Source organism: Pygoscelis adeliae, unplaced genomic scaffold, assembly GCF_000699105.1.
Source record: "Pygoscelis adeliae isolate BGI_AS28 unplaced genomic scaffold, ASM69910v1 Scaffold114, whole genome shotgun sequence".
Classification (NCBI taxonomy): Eukaryota; Metazoa; Chordata; class Aves; order Sphenisciformes; family Spheniscidae; genus Pygoscelis; species Pygoscelis adeliae.
This window is the reverse complement of record NW_008824587.1, coordinates 4,663,874-4,676,129: the sequence shown is the minus strand read 5'-3', so window position 1 is coordinate 4,676,129 and position 12,256 is coordinate 4,663,874. Positions and strand designations below refer to the sequence as shown.

The following is a 12,256-nucleotide window of genomic DNA, read 5'->3' as shown; positions in this document are numbered from 1 at the left end:
GGAAATCTCCCTCATTCCTTTTTTTAAGTGCTGTCTTCTCATCCAGCCCCCGTGTTGCTTTTCATCCATTCCTGACGACCATTACCCTCTGTGCTTCATACACATGGTTGTCGTGGAGACCAGCTGTTTCCCTACTTCTAATTCTCTTTTTTTCCAGCACAAGCTACCCTCTAACACCTGAGCTGTGGCAGGCCCCTCCCTAAACAGGCTCAAGAAAACATCTTTTCTGTGGAGAAGTGCCTGAACGCAGTGCCCCTATAGCTTTTGCTCTACTGGTAATTAATTGCCTTCTTCAAGTGATGAGAGGGGAATAGGCTCACAGCTCCAAGACTTTTCTTCCCACTCATCTTTTGCAGAGACCAGAGTGACTGCAGCAGAAGTCCAACCAAGGTGACAAGCTGGGTAGGATTCAGTGCTGAAAAGATATCATTTCAGCCAGTAGGTAGGTGCAGGGTAATAGCAGCCATGATGCAGATGGGGCAGATGAATTATCTGCAATGTTACTAATTGCCACAAATAGCAGTACTAAACTTTTTGGCTTGGTTTAGATGAGAAAGTCTGGTGCTGCTGGGTGTTAAGCATCATACAAGTAGATGCCCATCATTATAAGCAATTCCTTCCACAGATCTTGGAAAAAGGGAAGCACTTGTGGAAAGTTGCCCACCAATTTGCTCTCTTATCTATTCCAGAGAAAACAGCAGACACCTGACACCCTGCATGCTGAGGACTGCTGCATCATTGACTTTGGCCACTGAATAACGAGGCATCCTCCAGCCGGGAAGGAAAGTACATACAGTCAAGGTAGAGGGTTCCTTTGTCGGCACAGTCTCTGCAGAGAACTACTGAGTTGTGTTCATGCTCTGCTTGCCAAGCTTTTGAATATTAAAGGAAATGTAGTGGTGAGAACATGAATAAGAGTCTGAATGGGACAACAACTACAGAGCACAAGGAGCCCCTCTGTCATATCTTTACACACTATGAACTTCTCTCCAGCTGGATTCTCATTTGACAGATAGAGCCCTGTTCTAGTTTTCTGGGCAGGGTTGGTCATTGGCTCTGTAATTCTGCGTGGAGTTGAAGTCTCCTGGTTCATTCCTTTGCTCCAGCAAAGCTGAAAGCCCTGAGAGGCTTCTCTGTAACAGCCAAGCATTTCAGGGTATCCAACTTCCCCTTTTACAATAGACCTTCGTAAAAAAATCAGCCACTTTGCCCTCCCCTCCTTTGCAGAATATTGGTATGATGTCTGCAGACAACTACCCTGTTCTGTCCTGAGCGTTGCATCTACCGCAGCAATTCATTAACTCCTCTTTGCCTCCAAAGTGCTTTCAGGTCATGGTACATGCATTACTCCTAGGGTGCAACAACTCCTGTTGTTTCAGTTAGGGAAACCAAGGTACAGCCTAGTTTCAAACTCCCGATTACAGGAATTCCTGGATTACGCTCAGGTGTTCAGAGGATACCTTTCTCTCTTTTGCTCCTTACTGAAAGTTAATGTTCTTTTTCAGCTCACAGAGTTTGTTGGCTTGAAGACATTGAAGCTTGTAGCCAAAGCTCATGTTACTCTAACAGGGATGCTATTTCTTTTAAAATGCTGTCTCAGGAATTTACCTTGCTGGTGGCCTGACTCAAAATCTTATGTGTAGCTAGGTGTAACAGACCAGTTATATTTCCTCTTTCCCCCTGGGATCAGTGACAGGTTTCAGAAAGCTAAGCTTTTCTGGCAGGCTGGCCTGACTCCATTAATCTCCATGTTGCTGGGAATTTGAAATCTTTTTATCCTGGTTCAGGCTCAGGTACAGCCTGATGAAGATATGTGAGCAGTGAGGATAGAGGTTATCTTTACAGTGTGAAACAAAGTTTTGATGCAGCTTGGATCTTGTTAGTTTGGGATACCATGATCCAGCTTGCAGCAGGTGAGACTTCAGTTACAGCTGAACTTATAGGGGCACTGGTTTGAAAAACCCAAACCTTTGGGGTCTTGAGGCAGATGGAACCAAGCCATCGCTTGTTCATTGACCTTGATGTAGTTGTGCCAAAATCTCAGTGTAAAGCCTGATTGTTTGTCTGATTACAATGCAAGGCTGAGGTCTGCTCTAGCTGAGACGGGAGTTCCTGAGCTCCAGCTGTCTCCCCAGTGTGGCAGCTGCATTCTGGGGACATGGGTTTCTGATACCTCTTGCATCTGTGATGTGTCCCCTTCTGTTCCACTCCCACCTTGCCAACATAGTCAGAATCTTGAGTGCTCTTTGTCACGTGATTCAAGATGTTAGTGGTAGGAGCTCTCACTATATGGGCATTAAAGGAAGAAAGCCTAGTGGGTGGCACTGTCATGGGAAACAACTTCAGAAGGACAGTAGCACTAAACAGAGAATTAAATAAGCAAAGCCTGACTCCCCTAATGCTCCGAGGCTGGTTGGCAGTATTTGCAGCCTCTCTTAGTTTTGCATCTAGAAGGAAGATTAGCAAATGTTATACAGAAAACAGATCTTGAAATAAACTTCCCTGTCTCAAAGCTCACAGGGACACAAATTCTTGAGGAACAGGAATAAGAAAGAGAAAAATACATTTCAATCAAACGACTGCAAAAAAGTATAATTCATCAAGTTTTGCAAACCATATGAAAACAATTCAAAAGTGACACAAAAATATATATAAGATTGAAAAATACTTAAAGAAAAAAGTACAGATCTCACAATATCAAAACAAATGACGTATGGTTAAAAAGGAAAAAAAAAAAAGACATTGAGTAACACCATATTGGCAGAAAAAGTAAACCTCTCCAGGGCAGCTGTGTTCTGTCATTTAAAGTGTCAGTTTGTGTATCTAGGATCTGTCTATAATGTGCTCAGCAATGACAGCATTAACTCTGAGCATTAGAAGAACCTCATAGCAGCGAGTCAAATCTGAGAGCAACGTATACAAGGGAAGAGAGCAGCGAGGCTGTGCTCAGAGGCCTGAAATGTCCCAACTCACGTGGCCATGGTCTCCTCTTACTGCTACCAGACATAAAATCTTTTCTAAATCCCTTCTAAGGGAAGATTTGTGAATTGCGAGAGAACTGTGGCAAGCAGAGGGCTCTAAGCATGGACTGCACAATGTGTTGCTGAGTGCCTGGCCGTGAGGCGAACCTTGGCCTTTGGCTGCTTGAGGCTTTATAGGTCTAGAGCCTTACAGGCGAAGGCCACCTTAGTGGGACTCTCCTCTCACCTACATCATACAAATTGGAGTAATGTTGCTGATGCGAGCGGGACTGCACTGGTTAGTGCTAGTGGGAATCAGATAAGAATAGGGCCTTTTCCTTCCCAGAAGAGGGGGAAGATGTTGGGGTGGAACAAGAGGTGCCGTTTCATGGGATCACCCTCCAAAGGGTGCGTGGAGACTCCCCAGTCTCAGGAGAGGACTTTAGCACCTCCAATTACAGCATTTGTGCTGCAGTGAGCTTCCTATAAAGGGAGATTACTTTGCCACTGAGCATGGCTTGCACTGATGCAGACTGAAAAAAGAGTAGAACAGCTCCAGTCCATTACTGGGACTTGTACAAGTGGTACAAGCCGCTCTGGACTGGGGCCTAGTAGAGCTTATTACGCAGAAGGGAAACACGCTCTCTGGCATTTGTAGCCCTTCCCCATAAAACAGAACACAACTAAAAAGGTGGCGAAGGACTGGAATGAAGATGTGTAGCCCTTTGTGAACAAACCTTGTTCCTTGTTGCACCGGCTCCCTTAGAGAGAAAAGCTCTGTGTTGCCAAGGATGTGTAACTGGTTTTACTGATCATCCCTGACCTTACGAGGCTGGGTGGGCTGGCAGATCCTACTGTACTGCCAAAGGGGACAAAACAGACCTCTTGACTTTAATGGGAATGTCTTACTTCTGAATGACCCACATACAGTTAGCGATGCTTCCATTAATGTGAGTCTTCTATAAAAAACCCTTAAGGGAGTGAATTGACTTGAAAGATCCTTCTTCCCCATTTCCTCCATTTACAGATGTCACTAAAAAGGTCAGTTCTTTTGGTCTAACTCTGGTATTGTGTCCCCCAACCTCTCTAACCAAATAACTAACTCATCGCTGCCTGTAACCCCATTGAGCAGCCAATACCGATTCAGGACTGGTGTTCTTGCAGACATTACAGGACCTCATGCAATACAGCAAAAGGGAATTTTTCTAAAAAGTGGGAAATAAAAATGTCACACTAGCGATCACACAACTAGGTCTTCAAGCTCATGAGCATTTGAGGCTCTCTGTGTGGTCTAAAATAAAAAGGTTAAAAGATACATAATGTAGCTGTCTTTGTTTTCTTTTTATACAGAAATCATACACACAGAACTTCAACTTGAAACTTCATAACAAAAAAGTCCACTAATTTAAGGAAAGCATTTTGCTGTGCAAAAAGTCCCTCCCCCCTCCCCTGTTCACCTTCATCTACTGAGGGCCTCACACACACACATAAAGTTTCCTTCCAACAGGCGAGTTGGTAAGAAAGAGTCCTCCCTATATACAGTGAATTAGAGAGAGGCTGGATACAGTGCTGGCAAGAGGCATTAGATGATTGCCTCTATCTGGAAGTGTCCATGTTCTCCTCCTTAAAGTTACTGCAGTGCTCTATAACTTTCCTATGGATAAAACAAGGACAAGGAGAGAGTGTTTAGTTTAAAGCTTATTGCGTTACAGTTGTGAGACAGTAACATAAGAACTGTCCAACAGCTTGATCTCTGTGTAAATGTGTACTATTTGCAGCAGGCAGTCTCTTCTGAGATACGCATCAACCGATATTTGTGTCAAAACCCGTATATTCCACCAAAGCAGCTTAGAGCTCACGGTTCTTCCCCTTGGAATTTCAAGTCATGTTAGTATACATCCAGATCCACACATGACGGTTCATTCATCACCCCCACATCCAAATCGTCAGATAGCTTTGAATCACATCAGGAAACACATGCATACAGATGTTTGTCATTCACTCTGCTGTCATCTGTCCCCGCTTTTCCTATTCTTTTCATGTACCCTTCTTGTGCTGTCCCATCACCACGCACAATCTGCCTAACTGTGAGAGTCTTCTGCAGGCTTCAGCCACCCCCAGCGTTTAGCAACCCTTCAGCTACGGGGAATGCCTGCTGCCCACCCACAAGGTATGTATTCCCAGCTGATCTCTCTCTCTCTCTCTTTTATATTCATCCTGCAGGTATGAAATTATAGCGCTCAGTTTGCCAATGATTAGAAACTGCAGCTGGCTTTCAAAGCTCTGAAAGAATGACTCCAAAGGAAGGTCACATAACAAAGTAAGTTGGGGAAGCTCACAAAGGGGATGGACTCTCTCTGTCTTTTGAAAAATCCTCTCATTTTAACTGTGCAGTCAGCAATTTTACCGACAGGCCAATATTCTGGAGACAGGGAGCCCGCACAAGTATGGAGAATAGCGATGACTGGAGACTATCGGCATATGAGATGCAATTAGCCATGTGGTTCCCCTGTCCAAAGAGCCACTTCTATAACCAATTCGCCTGGCATCCATTAACCCTGAATGATCTGTGTGTATTGCCCACCTATAAACACCTCTCTAGTCTTCTGTTTTCATCCTCTTTTTCCTGCTCTTCTCCTGTGTTCGCTTCTTACCCCTCGTACACATCAGTACAGGCCTGCCTTTGGTAGCCTTACTTGATGTAGAAGAATAAAAACTAAACTAAAGCTAAATTCAATGTTTGATGATAGTGCATTGGTTTCCTACCGGGCCATTTCCTTGGTCTCTTGCCGTGCTGAGGCCATTTTAATCATGTCCTTCAGAAGGGGAATGCCACCTTCTTTGATCAGCAGCGGGCAGTACTTGTCAGCTGCAGAGAAAAGAACAAAACAGGTCCTTGTGAACCTTCACAAGAGTGGTGTAAAGGGTGGTAGGAGGGGAGGGAGAAACCTGTGGCCTGAGAAGCCAGAACATTTTTCTTTTTTATGGAGCCAGCCTGCTAGGGGTGCCCTGGCTGTGAAAACAACAGACACAAAACGGCTGAGAACGTAAGAGCATGGCCAGAAGGATCAAAACACTGAAGGAATTTCCGGCACACTAAGTCTCATTCCTTTTTGTTTGGCTGCACTGCCTGGACATCCCTGCATCATTCAGAGAAGGTTCTCCCTACCCACATAGCTAAACTGGGAAGACTTTTTCTGCTAACAAGCTCAAATCCACACCCTCAACTTTTACAATGCAGTGGATGTGATTTTGAAAAGGGAACTTACGGTAGACAGAGACCAGGTTATACAGTGCCCAGGTAGCCCAGTGCTGGCTGACTGGGGAGATCCCTTGTGGAAGAAGTCGAAGGATTGGTTCAAATGACCTGCACAGAAATATTGCAGAAGTTGTTAAAAATCCAAGAGCTGCTTCTTTCAGCACCTTCGACACTCAGAGCAATACAAACTCTGTGCTCATAGATACCGTAGCAGTAAATCCGTTGGCATGTCAAAGATTCTGACAACAAAGACTAAGTCTGTGTCACGCGGCAATACTGGCAGGCTTACAGGCCCTACCACTTTAGCATAAACATGCTGCCCAGATAAATAGCTGCAATGAATGCAACTGAGTCCAAGAACTGATTTCCATCCTCTGTCAGTCATTTCCTCATGACAGCTGAAACCCAGCAGCACTGATCTTTCTGTGGAGGGGCCAAAGCAAAATTATACCCAGCCAAAGCTGGCTGCTCACATGCAATGGTTGCTGTGTTTCTTCTGACAACAATAACGTGCCTGTACTGTAGCTCAGGCATGGGTCCCTGCGAGGCACTACGGGAATACGGAGTACCTGATACCCTCTTACAGGAAGGGCTTCGGAGGATTCCACCAGCTGTATTAACCCTTGAAGGGATTTCTGGGAACTATGTCTAAATATCCCCCAGAGGAGAGTGAATGCTACAGCAATCCATGTGACTTTCAGAGGAGATCGACTTAAAGAAGTGCAAAGGACAGCAGTCTCAGAGGAAAATGCTTAGGCAGTTCCAGATAGTCAGATCACGTTTTTCCTAACTACGCAATTTCACCACAAACATGCAGGAGAAATTCTGTTGGGCTCCCACACTTCTCCCATAGGAATTGCCAGGCAAGGTGTCTAATTTCTGCAGCCTGTGTAACATGCTTCAAAGGAAGATGTAAAACCCTCACTAAAGAACATGTCCCTGAGGATGTTTCTCTTTCACTCTAAACAGAGCCTCTGTGCTGGGCTATACCTCTTCCCTTCTCTCTGTTGCTGCTTGCTTCCTGTGACAATCCTGGCTCCTAGGTGAGTGGGCCAAACTTTTCTGTTCCTCACCTGTAGTTGATATTTCTCCTGGAGTTGATATCCCAGCTCTGGATGGCTGCCCACATCCTCTTTACAACTTCCTCTCGGTGGGGCTCACATATACCCCAAGCCTCTGGACCATCAAACATGATATGAGAGAGCACACCGCAGGCATTATAGGATACCTCAATCCCATCCGCTTTGCTCTCCAGCAGGTTGCTGCCAAGCGAGAAGAGATGATTTAGAGGTGCTGATGCACCAAAGGTTTAAAAGTCTCCAGGTGATCCAGGAGCAGAGCTCCAGAGCGTTCTCCCTGCCCCAGCCCAGCTGTTTGTTAGCCAGGCACTCACCTGAACACACTGATGAACTGGGAGGTCATGAGCTGCGGGCGGAGCTCCTTCACCTCTGCTACATTGCCCAGGAGGCCCAGCATGTTGCGATGCAGCTCCTGTTTCTCTGGGAACTCCTAAGCAAGCAAAGAACAGGATTATACAAAAGTGGGGCTATGGTGGTGGTGAGAACGAGCAACCCTGGAGGAAGATTGTACAGCACATCTAGAAAGGCTGAGTATTTTTGGGTAGTCAGCAGTGGGAACTCAACTTTAGCAGATGCCAAATGGGGTCTCTAGTGTTAACGATACATGTGAAATGAGAGAATTGATGCCAGGGCCCGCTATTCGCTGCTGCTCGACTTAAGGGGGACTGCTTACAAGATGGGGAAAGAGGAAGATGTGTTGAATGTAAGCTTCTCTGTTCTTCTACTAGCTGGGTGGATGGATGTGAGAAAGAAGAAAATATGCAAGCTTTTTCTTTTCTGTTTGTGCAACACAGGAAGTACTGCTTATAGATTAGTGTAGCCAGGGATCCTGCCCAGGCACCTGCATTTCTGCTGTAATGTCAGCATTCCTCTAGAGGAAACCAGACATACTTACTTTCAAGCACTCCAAAAACAGTTTCATGCCGCTGTAGTTAAGGAACATCTCACAGTTATCGGGGGTCTCATCAGTGATGTTCCAGAGGGCACTCCAGGAGAACTCCATCACCTGATCACACTACAGAGCCGAAGAGAAAGGGACAGAAACAGAGCTTTGCTAATGTGGGAGCCCAGTGCAAACCGACCACTTGTGTTTCCTCTCTGGTATCACCCTAGATGGCTCCAGAGGTAAGAAAACCTTGTTATTAACTTTCAACTTGTCAGCAAGTGGGGTTTTTTGTTTAATATTTTTGCCTCCCTGTCACATTCCCCTGCCCTCACCCTGGGACAGGAAATTCTGCAGCATCAGCTGAGATGTCTTGTGTTTGTTAGAGAAGCTGAGCTTGCGCTCTGGACTGATCTCCATGCCTAAGTCAAGCTGAAGGGAAAATACTCTATGTATACATTTCTGGGGGGAACACTCACCGTTTTATCAGCCAACTTCTTCTGAATCAACTTTAGCATTGTCTGTGGGCAGAGGAAGGGAAGAGTGAGAAACAGTTCAAGAATCGCAGAGCTAAAACTAACTGCTGTAGTACTGCAGGGCTGGCTACAGCCAATTTGGAGGTGTATGCAGTTTTGATCCTTTGTAGAGAACCTACTTGGTATCTCTTTCTCTAAACCAGTAGGACTGGGTTACGTTCAATGTTGCAGTTATTCACAGAACTGAACTATATCACAGTCCCTGAGCTGTTGAGTTTGCTGTCAAGTCAGTTTTGATCTGTATGACAGAGTCTGGAATATGGTATAACTGCACCAAAGCAGTGGCCTCCACAGCTCTTTGAAAAGTTGAGGGATGGGGGTTGACCTGAGTTGGGAAGCTGATGCAAACTCAGGGGGATGCAGAAGGAGTTAGTCACCAGGTGGTATCAATTCTGGAAACGGTATGATGCGGTGAAGAGGTAAGGTATAAGGTTACACTGCTTCCCTGTTCTCACAGACATTGTGACAGTCTCTCTGACATTGTGACTTCCAGTGTCGGTAGGCAAGTAAAAGATGTCACATGGAGGGATAGGTTCCAGGAAGGGTTAGCATTGCTAGGACGCTAATTCCCTCCTGTGATACTGTAAGGTTGGATCACTGGCTGGGTGCATTTGGTGGACTGCTGCAAGGGAATCGTGCTAGCCTGGATTAAGGATAAGTAGACACCTTGGGACCATACCAACCATGACAAACCCCATCTTGCCCACAGCTTCTTTATGATCGTTGTCCACCTGGCAGACCAGAGCGTTACAGAGGTGCACAGCGATGCGCTGGATAGACTCATCCTGCCGGCTCTGGTTGAGGATGTTCAGCAGCAGCTCATTGACTCGGCGGTACTGAAACTCCAGCTCCTCAGGAATGCTGAAGTTACACAGTGTCAGGCAGCAGTTTCGCTGCACCTGGGTCAAAAGGAAGCAAATGCTGGGCCAAGCGGCTACGAAAGCATGGACCCCATCACCTCATGTTTCCTTGCTGCTTGGTACTGAAACCATCTTCTTGCTTGACTACGACCGCTAAAATTTCTGTTACCCTCCTATCTGGCACTGTGCTTTAGCTGTGCTCTATTGGCACCCTCTTCTCTCTTGCTGTCATTCTAGTCTCACACGGCCACACACTCACCCAACACCCATCACTTTCCAAGCCAGTTCCTCACTGCCTGTAAGCTCTCTATGCAGCAGTCGCCATTCTGCAACCCAGTGGCATCATAGTGTATAATGACAGCTAGCTTCCAATACAATGTATTGGGATAATGCTTCTTTCTGTTGACTCAACATCCCCAATGCCTGCACCCTTTTCACCCCCCAGTCAGTGCTGGACATCTGTGCTGTGTGTTGTACATGCCCTTTGACCACTATCATCAGATAAAAAGGAGCCTTGCTATAATCACTTTCTTCCCCTTGTTCTGGAGAACACTGCATGGATAAGGAGCACCCTGCATGTAATCCCCCTCACTGAGTGAAGGCAAGGAGCAGATCTGGGCAATAGCTTCTCTGGTGTCTGCCTTGGCTCACATCCTGAAGGCTTAGAAGACCCAGAGGCTAACATGAGGCTAAAGACTTAATACAGGGAAGGAGGACTGTGGGGGGTGGAGGAGGCTGGGCCGCTCTTACTGTGACTTCCTGGTAGGACTCCATGCCATTCAGCACCACCTGGATGACCTGGCGCCGCAGCTTTACACTCTGCTCCATGCGGTACTCGGAGTTGGTCAGGTAGAACAGCGCCGCGCTGCCTGTCACCTGGATGTTTTTGTCATCCTTGTGGCACTTGAGGGCTGTGATCACCAGCTGCAGAGAAGCAACATGAAGCTTCAGTGCCACTGACTTGCTGTTGAGTCTTGGAATGACTGTTACGGCTGTGTGGGGCAAAGACCGTCACAAGCCTGCAAGGGACGCGTGGCCCAGGCATTGCAGGAACATGCTTATGAAATGAAGGTACCCAGTTCCACTGCACTACTGGAACTTTCTCCAGAATGACCTAATACGGTGTCCCAGGGTGAAGAAAAGGCTGGGACTGCAAAATTTCCCTTCTAAGTGTGAGGTAAATGGGGCTTACCTGAAGGGCTCGCAGCAGCTGGCTGCAGCGTTCGATACGGGCAATGTCAAAAAGGAGGTTGATGGCCCGGGAAGTGATCTCTGGCCGGTGTTCAGTGTAAGCCTCAATAGCATTCAGGACTTGCTCTTCATTCTTGTCTCCGCTCACCTGGCACGGAGGAACAAAAAGAGTCAGGGAAGAAACGATGAAGGAGGAAAACCAACATGAGAAGGGAACTTCTGAGGGTAGATCTGGAAGGTCAAAGGGTACAACTTCCCTCTGCCCTGCTAGTATGATTAGGCCCAGGGTGAGAGCAAAGAGGTCGAGTCATTTCTCAGCCCAGGGGGACAAGAAATGGCACCTTTGGGGCAGGAGGATGCTATTCACAAGTAAGACTCCTATTGTCTTAAATCCTTTTCTTGTAGTCACAGGCATCCTGGTCCTTCAGGCAGGATGATTTTTCCACACCCTCCTCTAAGAGGTGTGTTTTTATAACCCTTGTAAAAACCACGTGGGGTACAGGTCTTGTCTTCTGGCAGTCTTCCTGCATTATCAAGTAGCTACTGAAAGGTCAGAGCTCAGTTGTCACACCTAAGACCCTAAGAACTCCACTTTACTGGCAGCCAATGATTTCCATGTTCTTTCAACTTCTACCAAGTACCTACTGCCAATATTCTTGCAGCCCCATTACCTTGTAGGCTGGAATATGCGTCAGGCGGCAGAGAGATGTTTCAAAAAGGCCCAAGAACTGGAGCGGTCGTTTCAGACCCCGGAAGGGAGCAATGCTGCTCTTTGCTGGCTCAATGCTGAGGGAAAAAAAGAAAAAGATCACTCATGTTAGTACGCTGTTTCTTCAGAGAAAGAAGAAAGACACAGAGACAGCCATCAGCTCTCTGTTCACTCTGAACAGACCGTACTGCTCCATTACTAGAGCAATAGCTACACTTCAGTTGTAGGCCAGTCAGCTGCTCCTAAACATAATATTAGACATTCATCCCAGGTGATCCTGAGTGAAGGGCTAAATGTGTTCAACAGAAACAGCAGTAAGAATTCACGCAGACAGAATGCAGCTTTCCCAGGTAGACTTTGTCTTGGAAATTCACTAGCTGGGGTGAACATTTCCTCTTAGGAAAGGGCTGTGGATTTCGCTGATCCGAATTACTTGCAAACTGGACTGCATGTCATCTGATAGACATGCTAGTCTGCTTCTGTGATGATGCAAGAACACCAGTTCTGCTGCCATGTTCCTTATTGACCAAGAGCCAGTATTTTTTTTTTTCCCCAGCACAGGTGGAAAGGAGCCAGTACTGTCGCACTTATTTGCTTTTGTTCACTAAGTGCTGGAGGAATAGGAGGGCAGAGTTCTTGGCTGATCTGGAAAACCAGACCTCAGGTATGCCCCTACTGAGGTGCACCAGGATTTTCAAAGGCTGATCTGCCCACCATCCAGGTCAAATCTGAAAATATGCCTTTAGATTCTAAGTTTCTAAAACACTCAGCCCTCCTGT

General features: G+C 46.4%; 1 protein-coding gene across 1 annotated transcript in view; it reads right to left on the bottom strand.

The window, feature by feature from the left end:
- Nucleotides 1-4: 4 nt before the first annotated feature.
- Nucleotides 5-12,256, bottom strand: part of ZER1 (zyg-11 related, cell cycle regulator) — a 16,500-nt gene continuing 4,248 nt past the window's right edge. Inside the window, exons 5-15 of the mRNA XM_009322109.1 lie at nt 11,440-11,554; nt 10,770-10,916; nt 10,328-10,501; nt 9,401-9,616; nt 8,661-8,702; nt 8,194-8,313; nt 7,613-7,728; nt 7,293-7,481; nt 6,230-6,327; nt 5,727-5,829; nt 5-4,614 (exon numbers count right to left, since the gene is read on the bottom strand). Of these exons, the coding sequence (XP_009320384.1) occupies nt 4,557-4,614; nt 5,727-5,829; nt 6,230-6,327; nt 7,293-7,481; nt 7,613-7,728; nt 8,194-8,313; nt 8,661-8,702; nt 9,401-9,616; nt 10,328-10,501; nt 10,770-10,916; nt 11,440-11,554 (1,378 nt within the window). The 3' untranslated portion in view covers nt 5-4,556. The remainder of the gene's footprint in view (nt 4,615-5,726; nt 5,830-6,229; nt 6,328-7,292; nt 7,482-7,612; nt 7,729-8,193; nt 8,314-8,660; nt 8,703-9,400; nt 9,617-10,327; nt 10,502-10,769; nt 10,917-11,439; nt 11,555-12,256) is intronic.